The sequence below is a fragment of the Montipora capricornis genome, chromosome 10 (assembly GCF_036669925.1).
Source record: "Montipora capricornis isolate CH-2021 chromosome 10, ASM3666992v2, whole genome shotgun sequence".
Classification (NCBI taxonomy): Eukaryota; Metazoa; Cnidaria; class Anthozoa; order Scleractinia; family Acroporidae; genus Montipora; species Montipora capricornis.
Window position 1 is genome coordinate 18,341,120 of NC_090892.1, and position 15,617 is coordinate 18,356,736.

The window sequence follows — 15,617 nt, forward strand, 5'->3', positions numbered from 1 at the left end:
ATTCCGGCTGCTCTTCGATATTTTTCCTCTTCTCAGTGCACTAGAGCAATATAGGTGGATCGAATCAAGTCAGTTGCTATAGTGACAATAGAGGGTTTTTTTTCTGTTCAATGGAGCGAAAGTGAGGCAAAGCATTCATGTGCAGAGGTGTGCTGCGGGTCACAGCATCTGCAACCAGTTCGAGTTGTATAAATATTCATTGCTGTTACTGAACTAAGCGATCTGGAATGTAGAAAACGCGAATAGAAACTTGTTTGCTTAAACGGGTCGCTTCACGTCCTTACCTCCTATGAAACAATCCAAGATACTGGAGCACAATTGGGATGTGTTTTAACATTGCTACGCGCCGAGGTTGTCAAAAAAAAAAGAGTGTTGAACGGAGAGAGCGCCATTGAAGAAATTTCAGAACGCCTTCAGTGGCGTCTTCAGTGGCTTGCGAATTTACAATAATAAACAGTCGTAATTAGTTTGCCCACTGGCAATAGTCTGGGGGAAATGTCTAATATAGATATATAAATTCTGGTTAACAATACGTATGCCCAGAAGAAAGTACTGCAGACGTATATTCCGTTGTTGCAAACTCCTTCTTTCTAAATGAGTAATTTTAAATTCGACAATCACATGTGCAATACCATGCAAAACCAACTGATCCCTGTGGTCAGAGTGTTCATGTTGAAGACTTAAAGTGTGGAAATACAAAGACCACACGGCGATTGGGTAACCACGCGCCAGCCGGAGACTCTAAAATATTAGTCGGACAAAAAGCTTTGAAATTTAGATTCCAATATAGATACTCTCTTTATTACTCTTGATTTATTTGGTGCGACTAAATAGGAAAATTTACGTCCTGTGGTAACAGTCTGGGAATTATTTTAACCGCAAATGTGATTTGTGATGAGGATTAGAAGGAACAAATATTAGATGCTGAGAAAAGCCGAAAAGTAAAGCAAACACAAATGCCAATACACACAAAAGATCTGCTCTTTGACCCATATCAACTGGCTCTCAAAGACGCAACGAAAGGAATATTTGGCAAAGAGATTCTGAAATATCTCGCGTTGTTTAGCTGCTTTTAGTTTTTCAATGGACTCATTGGTTTTTGCGCACGATCAACCAAGCGGGAGTCCATCGAACCGATGATAAAGTAATTAATATTTTACAATAGCCAAAATTAACCCAACGCCGCACAAAACATATCAGTCGTGCGGCAAGTAATAAGCAAATTTCACGATGACGGTGAAGAAGAAAGGAAAAACGAGAAAGGGGTTTCCTCGGATCTTTTGTTCATCCTGCGTCGGTTGTCACAGTCTCTTAATCACGCCAATCAAATTGAGAAAGTTTTTTTTTTGAGAACCAATCAAGCTTCAATTTAGTGATTTAAAAGTTGTCACGATTGGCCAGTCGCATTTTCTTGCTAAATTGATACTTTGGTGCTAAATAGGGCGTGTCTGACGTCACCTCCACCACGTGATTGGTCAAAAAGAGGGTACCGTCCACAGCAATACGATGAACATCGAAGCAAATTCTGTTTCACTTACTCTGGCCTGACAGGTTGTGATCATGAAGATGGCAACGGGCCTCGAGTTTTGCGAGGATGAGGGAGACTTACTCGCAGATGAGATCAACGAAGAAAGTGATCCTAATTTAGTGGAAGAGAGATTTCGTGTGGATCGCCGTAAACTTGAGCAAATGCTGCAAGGTCAGTTGGATCTCAGACGAGAGCGCCAGCCGTCCTTGTTTACTCTGTATTTATTTTGCTAAGTTAATCATTTGAATCTCATGAACTAATTCTAATGTTTGCGGTTTTCAGCTGCCATGGAAGGATGCGGACAGACAGGCGAGGAGTTTTTCCAGAAGGTGAAACGAGGTCAAATTATCGATCATCCAATTCTCGACAGTCAATAACTGCGGGCTTGTAGTAAATTATTTTTCCCTGGTGTGTTTTCCGCAATAATGTAGATTATGGAAGAGACAGCGACCACCATTACTTGGCCCTCGAAACTCAAGATCGGTGCGAAATCAAAGAAAGGTACGTGAATCAATGATCACTTCTATGGTGATTTCAATGCTTGTTCGATAAAGATTCGAGTATTTCTTTGACTAGGTTGTAGCATGGGTCATGATCAGCTGCTCAAAGTATTGTAAAAAGAAGTGAACCACGGTTATTTTGATACGTTTGAGTGCTTGGCCCGCTGTTCCAGTACGGCTTGATTATGCTTACAGCAACGCGTTTGCGAATATTCAAGAGTCTTTTTGTTTAGGAAATTGTCTAAGGCGATTCCAATTGGCCTGGTTATTTCTTTTATATAGTTTGCAAAGGACTTTGTTTTGCTGTCAGTGATAACTGCTTTTGTGTCTATTAGGATAATTTCTTTTGTGGTTAATTTCTATTGTCTGCAACCCTTTACATCTGTTAATAAGAAAACTGATTACTGCGATTCTGTCTTTTGTGCCGCTACTAGATTTGAATAACAAGGCCAAAGCGATAATGTTGTCTTTGTCGATTGTGATTTGACCTAATTTATACTTGACTATTTCCGGGAAGTTTCAAGAAGACTTTCACGCTGTGTGTTCGATACTTCAGTCACGATTTCGTATATGCAGACATCAACGTTCGAGGAATTACTCCACTTGCTTTATTAATTGCTTCTATTCTGAGTTGTGTTTTCCATGGATACAGATATCAATCGTAGTGTATTAACATCATCATTGGTTTTGTTCCAGCATTGTTTTTACGTAACATCGGTCTCACTTTAAAAAAAATGAAAATAATGAAAGCGTTTCAGGCATACATCCGAAATAGGTTTCTGCCAATCTCCTTGTTAAGCTAAGCGTTGAAATTATCACGAGGGCCGGTCATGACACGCTTCGTAAAATTTTATTTTGCACATCTTCGAGTGCCTAGATACGGTCTTGGACGAATAAGGCACCCGTGTTTATTTTTGAATTATAAATGTTTACTCGTTCTAAACGGGCAGAAACCACGGCAGGTTATAAAAATCATAATACGCTTTGGTTATGTTATTTCGTGATCTTGAAAGTGAATCTTGTCATTTTTTTGTTAATCGAGTCAATGAGGATTGTTCGATCGAGATGGTGTAAAATGATCGATACGCTCACTGCACCAAGTCACGCACACCAGTTTAAGACGTAATGCACCCTTCACATAAGCAAGCTCTTCCTGCCTACATTTTCTAGCGAGGACGTAATAAGCCTTCCATCATTCGGAGCAGTAAATAAGCGGTCGGGTTTTTTTTCGTGAAAATTTGAGTTTCATTTTTAGCTCGCGTGCTTTTCGTGTTTAATTGGTTCGCTCGAAAAGTACAAGTGTTCGTAACTTGGTACGTGTTCGTCAACTCTTGAATCGGGTCGAGCGGATTATTTGATGAGACTCTCGTCCCTAAATTCTCCAGGAAGCATGAAACAATAGAGTTGAATTGAGTATTTCAAAACAAGAACTAACTGCTGATGGGGAACGCACGTGCCACGGACCATTATTGGTGAATTTGCAAACAACTCCAAAGCTAATTTCAAAGGGATAGTTATAATAATAAAAAAGAAGAGGAGCTTGTCATGTGGTTGATTTGAGGAGTATTAATTTGCACTGAGTAAGAGTCACATTGAGTGCATGAAAAAAAAAACACGTAATTGGTCTTACAACGTACATTAACCGGTGCATCATCGGATAAATAATATTTTTCTTCGGGTAGAAGAGAAGTACAGTTGTGTTAAGCATCAACAACTTCACTCAAACAAACTTAAATATCTCAAAATTACAACTCTTGTAAAATTGCTTGACCATAGTTACATGTAGATTAACACGGACATATTTGCAATCAGATACCTGTAGAGGTGTCTCCAAAAATTGCTGCTCAAGGATGCTTGTGAATAAATTTGTGAAAAATACATGTAAATCGTCATGAACGGAAATGTTATCTAAGGTTGTGGAGTTTTTTCTGTACTTGCATTCCTTTGTCCTTGGAGCATGCAAGGTTAAGAAAACATAGGAAATTAGCAGCTACATGACTCATCATTTCACAGTTTGGCAAATGACCTTAATTTATAAATGCAAACAAAGTTAATGCACTTGTCACAATTATATTAACTTTGTAAAATACTTTATAAGTTTTCATTTTTTTAAAAATAAGGGCTGAAAACTAAAATTCATTTCATTTCCATTGTTATTGTCGATTTGACCCATAAGGTTCATAAATAAGACCTTAAAAATTTAAAAATAATTGTTACTGTGTACCAATGTTATTTACATCCTTTTGTTGATTGTTGATTGACAAATGCACACCCTTGCTGTACTTCCCTGTCATACCAAGAGGATAAAAGCAAAAATGAAGACATGCCTTAACCAGACATTTTGTTTCCACGGTAGAAGGTTCTTTGAAAAAAAATTAAAGGTAGCTAACTCTTTGTTTATCCTACTTTAAACTTCTTGTCATTTTCATTGCATAAACAAGCATTATTCTTGGGGAATTTATACCAAGTGAAGACATTGAAATTATTGTTAACTTGACAACTGGCAAAAATGTAATTGGCTTCGCTTCAAAGTTCACCAAGGGATCTGATTTCTGGGTCACGTACAGTTCAAAAATTATCAAAAGTAAGTTGCTACTTGAGGAATTTGCCACAAACTTAGTTGTCCACAAGCTGCTGCCCCTTACTGCCTGTTTATTACAAGATCTTAGTAAATGATGCTTTTCTTTTACATGGAAGTACCTGTTGCAAAACTGTCAGCTAGGCATTCTCCACCAGAACCAGAAAACGTAGAGGCTTCCTAACTTTATAGAGTGTCATAAAACCCTTAAGACCCGCTAATAGATTTAAGGTGCGCAAAAGGAAATGAAATTAGAGTCTCTGAGGCACATTTAAGTGTCAATTGACCATTGTTATCAAGGTATGCGTTCAAGTTCATAGTCTTCCTAATTACTATTAGGTAATGTGAACAAGTAAAAAATTGTCTTGTTCAGGAAATGTTTGTGCGTGAAAAGTTTCATGAATAATAAATATATATAGTAATGTCTTTGCTTGGTACATGTAGTTACTTTGTTGGGTTGTCTTCTTGTGCTACAGTTATTGCCGTTCAAGCCTGAAGCTGGTCATATTTTGTAGTCAGTTAATTGTTGTTGAAATTTGATGAATGCAACATGATACTTTTCCGGTGCCATTATATAGGTGGTAAACAACTTAACCTTAACCAGGTATAATTGCCTATTTTGTAAGTACCTTATTTAAGACCTTTTTTAAAATGGAGTATTACATGTTTATTAACTATTACCCTTGAGATGTTTGAGTTGATTCTCTTTCAAATATATTTTTAATAGTAAGACGTCAAGGGTGCACTGGGGCAAGGGACTTACAAGACCACCAGCTTGGTTGTGAGCTGGCTTGGAATCATGACCTTCAATTTTTAAGGCACTCGTCCTCTCCTGCAAATTTAACCTCTAGAATCTGTGTGCAAGCTACAGTTATATTAGTTTAAAAAAGATCTGTTCAGCTGATTTTATTCTTCAACTGGCTCTTTCAATTGCAAGCACTTAATCCTACTAGCCTGTTTGTTCTAACCTGGAACTCAGCAGTTAATAGTTGGTTTTTTTAATGGCTGAGATGTTAAATAAAGAAATTACTTGTGAGCAGAGATTGCTCACAAGTAATTAAGGAGAGAAGCCAGACACTAGAATTTTGTGTTTAGACTTAGGAGAAGGAGACTTTGGCAAACCCTGCAATGGCGAATAGGAGCAGGCGTAGCTCGGTTAGTGCGCGGCTTTCAGAGCTAGAGTTTGATCTTTGGTGACTTCAACGTCTGTTTCGACTTCCTCTGACCTCTGTAGCTCTATCTTTAAATTCCGACTTCCATTGATAGCCTCGTAGCTGAAGGAACTGACATTAAAAAGTGACTTTACTTACCTCTACCTTAGTTTATTTAATTTGGCCTGTTTTTATTTTCCAGAATGATTATGGTTGCAGCTTTTATGCTTTTGGTAGCTTGCAGATCAAGACTTTTTTTGGTTGTTTGCAGATCCCCATATTAAGGTAGCAGGCCTGCCTGAGTCTGTTCGTCAAGCAAAGGAGAAAGTCATGGCTGTCTTGGATACAAAGGTATGTACCAATAGGACAGGAAAAGGGAATTTGGATCAAATAAAATACGTCAATAAATAGACCATTTTACAGTTGTGTACTTAGTTACCGAGCGTGTCAATGAAAGTGAGGCTGGACTTGACCTTGTTGTGATAGAAACATTACTGCTTTTCTTTATATGTAAACTCTTACTAATTAATTAGCATGACATCAACATCATTAACATAATCATAACAAGGTCAACAACAGCCTCACTTCCATTTAAAGGTCAGGTAACCAAGCACACAACTGTAAAATGGTCTATTAGGTGAGTTCATACTGGGATCCAAGTAGGCCATAAGTGTGACAGAAAGTCAAGTCAACTTAAGACTTACTTGATGTCTCATTGCCTCATTATGTTTTGATCTGCTCAAGTACATGTTGCCTCATTTCTTAGGATACAAACTAAAACGAACCCATTCACATTCAAAGTAAAACTCAAGGATGCTTAAAGCCTCAATTTGGATAACCCTAGGCCTAACATTGGTTTTGAGGCCTAGGATTAGCCAAATTGAGGGTTTTGGGTTACTTTCAAAAAGGTAAAACAGTGACCTGCAATGAATGACCTGTGGAATGTGTGTGACGTGTGGTTGAGACCCGCTGCTGATTCCTTGCCAAAAACAGGAAAATGTGTTTTTCAGGCAGTTTATATTCTAGGAAATCTGCACCCTAAGTTAGCTGCCAATCTATGCAACTACAAACTGCCTTGTTATATACCTATATACCTATATACTTTCACTCAACAAAACAATCACTGTGGTTGGTTGATTCTTGGTCACATGCCTCTGATCAAACCCAACTGGGATACAATACCGCAATTGTTGCCCGCTCCAGGTGTTTTGCTGCAATTGTTGAAGGAAAATTCTAAATAAATAACAAAGCACGTAATGTCTGGTCCCTCTTGAAAGTATAGTTAGTTTTGTTTTCCCTCAAGTCCTGATGTTTCCTTGGACTTCATCTTGGAAAACATAAGGACTCTCGGGAAAACAATGGTAACTGTTTCCCTCAGGACCGTACATTAAGTGGGGGTTTTAGGCAGATGATGTGTACCTGTTCCCCTACTCCTTAATAATTTCCAAGTCTTTCAAGATGATTTAACAGTTATTCCATGCATGTGGTGCTCGTTACAGTTCTGTAGATATGAAATGTAAAATAGCCGATGAGACATGTTGCACTGGGTTGACTTCTAGCAATCTTGTATGTAACAAGCTCAAATGGAGTAATAATTGTAAATTTCCTTAAACTTTGAACTGTTTAATGATATTTTACAAAACAACCAGCACAATCACTATCCATATAAGGTCACATGGTGTATGAACTGATCCCGGAGATTGGATGAGCCATTTAGAATGCTAGAAACATGATATCAGATATTTGAAATTTAATGATTAACACATACATGTAGTACTAAACTACTTTTTTTTGAAGAATTTTTTTTCACTTCCTTAAAATCTGACCCACATTATCTTAGTTTCTACAGCACACATTTAGTTACTTCAGCACCATTTACAAACATTTCTTACAGTGTTTGCATACATATGAAAAAATTACAACAGTTGAAAATCAACTGTCACAGATCAGAGCACAACATCTCCACCACATTTCCTGCAGCCTTTATAACATGTTTTAATAGTGCATCATGTCTTGAGTAGATTCAGAATTCAATATTAAATATATTTATGGCTTGCATTTTACAAGACATTTTTTCGTTCTCATTTTCAGTCAAGTAGAGTAACACTTAACATGCATGTATCCCATACTGATCACTCCCATATCCTTGGAAAAGGAGGAGGAAACATTAAGCAAGGTAGGATGCAATTAGAAAGGTTTCAAAAGACAGAAGTGATCCTCGTACTTATCTGAAAAATTCAGGCTGCTTCAACAGGATTTGAACTCATGACCTCTGTGATGCCGGTGCAATGCTCTTGAAACCAAATGAGTTATGAAGCCACTCAGTTGGGAGCAGGTCAAATAGTTGGGGTCATTCGTTGTCCCAGGAAAGGACTAATGAATGAAAGAAAATTTTAATGCATTTGAAGGGCAGGTTGTAGACGAAAGAAAGAGCCCGGTTTTAACAAACTGAGAGCCAGTGAGCCATGCAAGTCATGCGAGTCTCACATTTACGGTAAGTGTAAGCACCCATTTTAAATAGTGATATTTCAATAACTGCTTGCAATTGGCTGGCATTTTGACTCGTATGTTGACTCGTATGTTGACTTGCATGGTTGGTGTGTTGACTTGCATGGCCCGCTGGCTTGCATATTGTACAACCTCAGAAATAAAGTGATCCTTACACTTCTCTGGACAATTTGAGCAATAATAGACACCTGAAACATTTATGACCTTTTTGATGCTGCAGGTGACCTGCTCCCAATGGCAATGGTACATTTCTAGAGTTGTTGCTAAGGGGACGTTTTTGTAGGCCAATCAGCCATCATTTTTCTGTGTGCGTTAACCCAAAAGCATTAATTTTCATGAGTAAAATAGGGTGACCCGACAATATGGACCCTGGTGTGTGACCCCCCAACGGATCAAGTCCACGGACTACCTTACCAACCTGCCAATGGATTGCCCCTACAGACCCCTTCTTTGGACCACCCAAAACAACAGAGAAATAAAAATGAATAAAATGAAATGAACTAAATATGATTTGAAAGCCGGCTGTCTGGATAGACACTTCAAAATCTCAACCGTTACGCTCTGTAAATTTCCCAGACTAAGGCTAATAGGCCTGGTGCAAGGTATATTAATCACATATTTCCTCTTCCTTCGTTGTAGACCAGAGTGCTTGATAATAACTATGTTTCTTCAACTGTGGCAGATGGAAAGAAAGAAAACACAAATAAACACAAATATAACTTATTTATTATCGGCCTTTTTGAAACACTCTGGTCCACATTGAAGGAAGTGGCAATAATTATGTGATTAATAGACCTAGCGCCAGAGACTGAGCCTTAGCCTGTTACCAGTAAGTTTTCAGAGCATAACAGGTGAGATTTCGCCAACACAAGTGGTCTGTCCAGACAACCGGTAAGTCAAATCTTTCGTTGCTATTTGTATTATTTAATTTATATATATTACTATGTTGTTTTTGTGTGGTCTGTAGAGGGGGTCCCTAGGTGTAGTCTGTTGACCTTGGTTTGTAGGGGAGTCCATGGCCCGGGTCATGTGAGGAGTGAAAAGCAAACAAACTTTGTTTCATCAAATGAGTTGTCAAATTGATGAATAAAAGTTCTACATTTTTTGAGGTGGTGGACAAATCACTGACCCCCAGTCCATGGACTACCCTTATGGACTACTCATTGACAAATGCACTACCCTAAAATGGAGTACTTCAAAAAAATACCATCTCAAATAAGTACTATTGAAAGAAATGAATTGCTGATTACGGTACAAAACTTACTTACACTGCACATGCCTTTATTTTCGTCCGCACAACCACAATCGAATTGCACTGGTCTCACGTCACTGACATGAATTAATTGGCCATCACAACAATTATTGAAAGCTAACCTTTTCAAAAAGGGTGCTTAGACTTAAATACTGTTGATCATCAACGCCGTTTAAAATGTGTGTTTAGGCTTAGCACTAATTCTGATGCTGCTTACGATGAGTACTTGAAATAGTATTTTTAGGGTAGTCCATTGGGGTAGCCATGGACTGTGGGTCAGTGTTTTGTCGGCCACCGTTTTTGGAGCTAAGCTCCACGAGTCAGTGGATACTGATTGGTATAGAATGCAAACTAGTAAAAGGAAGGTTGGTTGTCAACTTCAGTAGAACTACCAACATTTTTCAAAATATGGATGTATATATTTATGGGAGGTAAATTTATTATTTAACTGTATTTTAATTTGTGGTTATAGTTATGCAGGACACAGGATGTCACATTCACTTTCCGGATTCAAACAGAGGAGCAACAAATGAAAAAAGCAATCAGGTATTTAAAATGGCTCTGAGAAGGAAAGAGGATTTAATTTCAGTTTGCAGGCATTGCAGTTGATACATGTGCATTGGCTAAAAAAAAATGGTAATATGGAGAAACTGAATAACATTATGTTTTTTTTGGGAAGTTTGTTATGCTCTCAGACCTTTTAGAGTTTTACATTGATAACTTTCTTCCAAGGTTTTATGAGATTTATTTCTTCAATGTAGGTGTCAATTGCTGGCCAACCTTTAGGAGTGGAAAGTGCTAGGCAGCAGATCAGGGTAAAAATATTTCAGATTTGTGTTGGTCTTACTACAGTTGATGATGGAGAGTCCATCTTGTAAGCACTATTTCTTTTAGGTGACAAAAAATCACCTCAAGCCTAATTTGAATATCCAGACGGACTCCATACGTGCCCAACTTATCGTTTAAATTTCATTGTTCCTTTCTGTAACTATACAGGCTCCTTATCAGGTATTGTTTTGTTTTTATAGATTGTAATTTTCAAATAACTTTGAGTTGATAACAGGGATCCACATTCGCAGTTGTCCGGTCGTCCCAGACGACTCCAGACGACCAAAAACCCGTCTGGACAAGTGTAATAACTCCAAAGGTCGTCTGTTGGTCGAGTAAAGCTTTAATAAAATTAATGTCTTGTCATGAATGCCATCAAAGGTTATATTATAGAATGTACTTTTGTTTTGAATGCTTGTCGTTCAATGGAAACTTCCAGAAAATAAGGAATGAACAGGCAGCTTTCCTCAGCAATGAAAGCTTAAGTTTGGGTGCCATCTTTGACCACGTTGTATTTTTCCGGCGGGTCTAATCTGCAGGTCGGAGGGCATTGTTTCACCAATACAGAAAGTATCCTAAACATTCTTAAAAGCTAACCTTAGGCCTAATTAGGCCTAAACAAAAGTTCTGTATTGGTGAAACAATGACCTGCGACCTGCAGATTAGACCCGCCAGTATTTTTCATGAAACGATTGCAGGCTCAATTTTTATGTATCTCACCACTGGCATGATTGTTAGCAAGTCGTTTAGCAAAGAGTAAAGGGTGACGCGTACTCTCAGCTGATAATGTGGTGTTCCACCACCTATGTCAAAAAGGAAAACAAGTGGAGCAGGACCTGTTGTTTATGAACAGGAAAACATTAAGTGTTGGTATACACTGGACAGGAGAGTTGAAACTTTGGGTCTTTGAATAATTATAGTAACTTTTTAAGCTACATTCAATTACGTTTTGCCGTGGCAGATATGGACCACTGTAAATTGGTTTCTCACAGTGCAAATAACATAATACTCCAGGGTCAAAATTCAGAATTTCTGATGAGAGTGTAGAATAAAATGGAAATGCATTTTCAAGTTACAGGTTAATTTATCGACCATTTTCTATGCTTTCGCATTTTTGCCTGGGCAACCCAAAATTTGTCTGGGCAAGTATATCACAAGACATACTTGCTCGGCTGATGACTTAGATATAAAATGAATATGGATCCCTGCTTGATAATGTCATGTTTAGCCAAAGTTTATATAGTATATTTTTACCATATTTAGATATGTTTTATCAGTTTTTTATAGTTAAAAAATCACCAGCCTCTGCTTTTTGAGGGAGGGTGAGGGTGGGACAGGGAGGGGAGGGGAGGGGAGGGGAGGGCAGAATGTCTACTAAAAAACAGATCTAAGTTTGGTTTTGTAATAAAATTATTAATTATTATTGATTTTTCTTTTCCTTGCATATATAAGGACTTGCTGCCTTTGGTTCTTACATTTGAATTGCCACTGGGTGGAAGAATACCATCAGATGCCAGTTCACCAGCTATTCAGCAAATATGTCAACTCTGTAATGTCACAATTACTTTTAAACAGGTTAGCACACAGGTATACCTACACGTATGTGCAACAAGCATAACTATTCCGGGGGTGAGGGGTGAGGGGTAGGCGGTGAAGGGTACCATAGCTGAAACAACCTGACCCTTAACAAAAATGCTAACCTTAGGCAAAAACATACCGTAAACGTCCATGTATAAGCCGCACATTTTTTCACAAAATTAAAGCCATAAATCCAGGGTGCGGCTTATCCATGGATACATCTGTGTTTGGAGTTTTAAAAAACCTTATTAATTAATATTCATTCAACTTCTAAAGGTATCAGTAAAAAAACATAAAAGAAACTGAGAGCATGTTGCTGTTGTTCATTGACTTTTTAATGAGTGGTGGCTCCTAAAGGAGCTGTTTGTATCTTCCATGCAGTGTTTATCGGCGAATCTTGCTCTCCAAGAGTTCTTTCAAGCGATTAATTTTCGCTTTACTCGAACAAGTAAACACCAACCTACAAGGAATCTCCATTCCTCTGCACAGCTGTTTGCAGTGACGTCTTCGGCCAGTCACTTCCACGCATATCTTTCCGCAACGTGCGATAAAATACCACAAAATTCGCGAGTACTCGCAAGGTAAATGGCCGACTGTATCGTTGTCCTTGACCACCTTCTCGGCAAATTTGTCGACTGCATGATCAAGCTCCTGTTCTGCATTAATTTTTTCGCCTATTGCGGGTACATCTAATTATTCTTTATAGACGTCGTCATGATACCCAGGCATCATATCAGTGTTCAAAAAATTCATGCAACGTAGGCCCTGGCCCAGACTCATCCCCCCACGTATAGCTTGGCTACTAAGCACTCGCTCGTTTTGTTTCAATATCGAAAGAATTTCAATTTTATGGTGAAACCTTGATTGTTTGTCCTTGTTGGTTTATAGCAATAGAACGTTACTGGAACTTCAAACTTTATTCTATTACATTTTTTTCCAAAATCTGCGGTTCTAAATTCGGGGTGCGGCTTATCTACGGATGCGGCTTATACATGGACGTTTACGGTATCTAAAGCACAGTGTTTAGGGAGAGGACAAAATTATTGTGGAGCCCTGCTCCATGAAGTACCCTTAAATTGGAGTACCTAAATGGAGTACCCTTAAAAATCATTTATTGGCCAAATTAAAATATTTTATCAACGTGGTGAGGCATTTAGATGCACATTACCTTTATTTATTTTGAGCTTTCCAGCTCTCTGATTGTTACCAATGCAGTTCACGAATTGGCCGCCATCTTGAAATTTCATCGTTTGTAACATATTTATTTTTGTGTATTTAGGCAGATATTCATACAAACCTGTATACTCTTGCATACCCATATAGACCTGTGTATACCCATAATATAGTGGGAGGCACGGTGGCCTCATGGTTAGCGCTCGACTCTGGAGGGAGAGGTCCGGGTTCGGGCCCTGGCTGGGGACGTTGTGTTCTTGGGCAAAGACACTTTACTCTCACGGTGCCTCTCTCCACCCAGGTGTATGAATGGGTACCGGCAAATCTAATGCTGGGGGTATCCCTGCGATGGACTGCCAATTCCCATCTAGGGGGGAGTAGAAATACTCCTAGTCTCTTCATGCTATGAAACCGGGATAAGCTCCGGCCTGATGGGCCAATTGGCTCGTATGCAGACTTTATACCCATAATATACCCATGTACACCCCTGTCCCATACAGTGTATACCCACACATGCCCATGTATGTCCCTGTATACCCATATATACTCATGTATGCATGCCCCTGTATACCTATATATATACCCATTTGTAATCTGACCATGTACAAAAGTTTTTCCATCCATTCCATAGGGGTATATATGGGCATACGCGGGCCTGAATCAGTATGCTGGGGTACACGGTTTTTATGAATATTTGTCTAAAAATACACTATAACAAGAGGCTACGGGTAGCCTACACTTTGTTCAAGGGATTTTTAGCCAACTTCCTTTAAGTTCACAGTATTTCAGTGGGTCTTTTTTGATGTTACAAGATCTTGGCAAATATCCAGTTTCAATATTATGTAGTCCGAAGTCCACAGTCCTCATTCCACGACGCAATGATAGGGTTGATTGAGGATATTTGTTTACAATTAGAACTGTTGTTAACAGCATTGATTCCAATCAAAACTAGAAAACAGATGCTTTGCAAGTCTCTATGATGATGTTTTAAAGTATCAATTAATACTTTTTCTTAACAACACTGGGAGAATTATAAAATTACGATTACAATATCTGTGACAGAGTCATATGATAACCGGATATTGCATAACTTTAACTTTAACTTTAACTTTATTCATTTATAGTGCGCAAGTGTCAGCTTAAAGTTTTCGAATGTGCATTGAATGCACATGCCCATTGCATGCACACAAAAACATGTTTCCGGTCACGCACAGAATTCTTTAATACATGTTTCCCCGTCCTCCCTGGTTTAGTGGTCATTGTGATCGCCTCTGAAGGAATAGATACCAAATTTGAATCCCACTTGAACTGCCTTCTATGAGACAGAGAAATCTTTCGCATGCACAGCCAGAGCACGAACCGAAAAAAAAATAATAATAAAAAGTCCAAAGTCCAAAAACAGACTAAAATCCTATACTTTGTTCTTCAAACAAAGTAATAGGGACACACAAAACACCTACGAAACTTCAAGATGGCGGCCAATTTGTGAACTACATTGAAGTAGCTGTAACAAAAGGTATGTACATCTAAATACCTTGCCATGTTGATAAAGTATTAAATTTGACAAATAAAATGATTTCTAGGGGTACTCCATTTGGGTACTCCATAGGGGACTTTGTGGAGGAGGGCTCTGCGTTTTGTCCTCCCCCCAGTGTTTACGCCTAAGGTTTGCATTTCTGTAAAGGTTTGAGTTGTTGGTACCCTTTACCCCCCACCCCCCACTCCCAGAATAATCATGCTGATGTGCAAACAACTTTCATCTTTAGATACTGGAAGAGCGGTTTTCAAATGAATGTCAAAAGTAATGAGTAATTTGCTTTGGTTTTGCATTACTTCACTCAGTGATTGGTTCAAAGTTCTCACATCACTTTTTCAACCAATCAGAAGTGAAACGAAAACCAATCGTGGCTGGCGCTAGACATTTTCCTGTGTTTTGTGTTGTGTAGTTACTTCAGTTTTTGATTGGTTTACTGGATTGTCTCCGTCCTTTTTGATTGGCCAAAGTAATTCCTTTACATACATACATACATACATAAACTTTATTCAAGTGTCTATAACTATTTAGCTCTTAGCTAAGAGCTAATTGGGGACACTTAATTAAAATTGATCAATAAAATTAAGATTAAAAGATAAAATTGATAGATACATGTAAAGATTTACAAATTTAAATACAGTTAACGATTAACTGTAAAAATAGTTAATTATTTACAATGCTACTAACATTACTAATTTAGTTAAACATATAAATAATTTAAAAAGGGACTAAAATCAGAAGTTATCGTCAGGACTGGCACACTTGACAATTACAGCTCCCGTCCAATAATCCTTTTATGTCCATACCTCGGATTGCGCGTTTAAATGCTTCAAGGCTCGTTTTTTGACGTAAGTTAATATTTATTTCACTCCATAAATAGGGTCCTAAATATCGGATACTATGTTTGCCGTATTTTGTAGTGTTTACCCTAGGGATAGAAAAATCCTTGTTACGTAAATTGTATTTACTATTAATTTGAGATAGGGA

General features: G+C 38.2%; 1 protein-coding gene across 2 annotated transcripts in view; it reads left to right on the top strand.

Annotated features, from left to right (window-relative positions):
- Positions 1 to 1,471: 1,471 nt before the first annotated feature.
- The window catches only part of LOC138018355 (protein bicaudal C homolog 1-B-like), a 42,401-nt gene continuing 28,255 nt past the window's right edge, over positions 1,472 to 15,617 (top strand). For both annotated transcript variants that reach the window (XR_011126000.1, XM_068864962.1), the window contains exons 1-8: positions 1,472 to 1,699; positions 1,811 to 1,857; positions 1,960 to 2,029; positions 6,029 to 6,108; positions 7,849 to 7,933; positions 9,990 to 10,063; positions 10,279 to 10,332; positions 11,798 to 11,920. Coding sequence is in view for 1 of the 2 variants with exons in the window: in XM_068864962.1 (XP_068721063.1) it covers positions 1,561 to 1,699; positions 1,811 to 1,857; positions 1,960 to 2,029; positions 6,029 to 6,108; positions 7,849 to 7,933; positions 9,990 to 10,063; positions 10,279 to 10,332; positions 11,798 to 11,920 (672 nt within the window). In the remaining variant the exon portion in view is untranslated. The remainder of the gene's footprint in view (positions 1,700 to 1,810; positions 1,858 to 1,959; positions 2,030 to 6,028; positions 6,109 to 7,848; positions 7,934 to 9,989; positions 10,064 to 10,278; positions 10,333 to 11,797; positions 11,921 to 15,617) is intronic.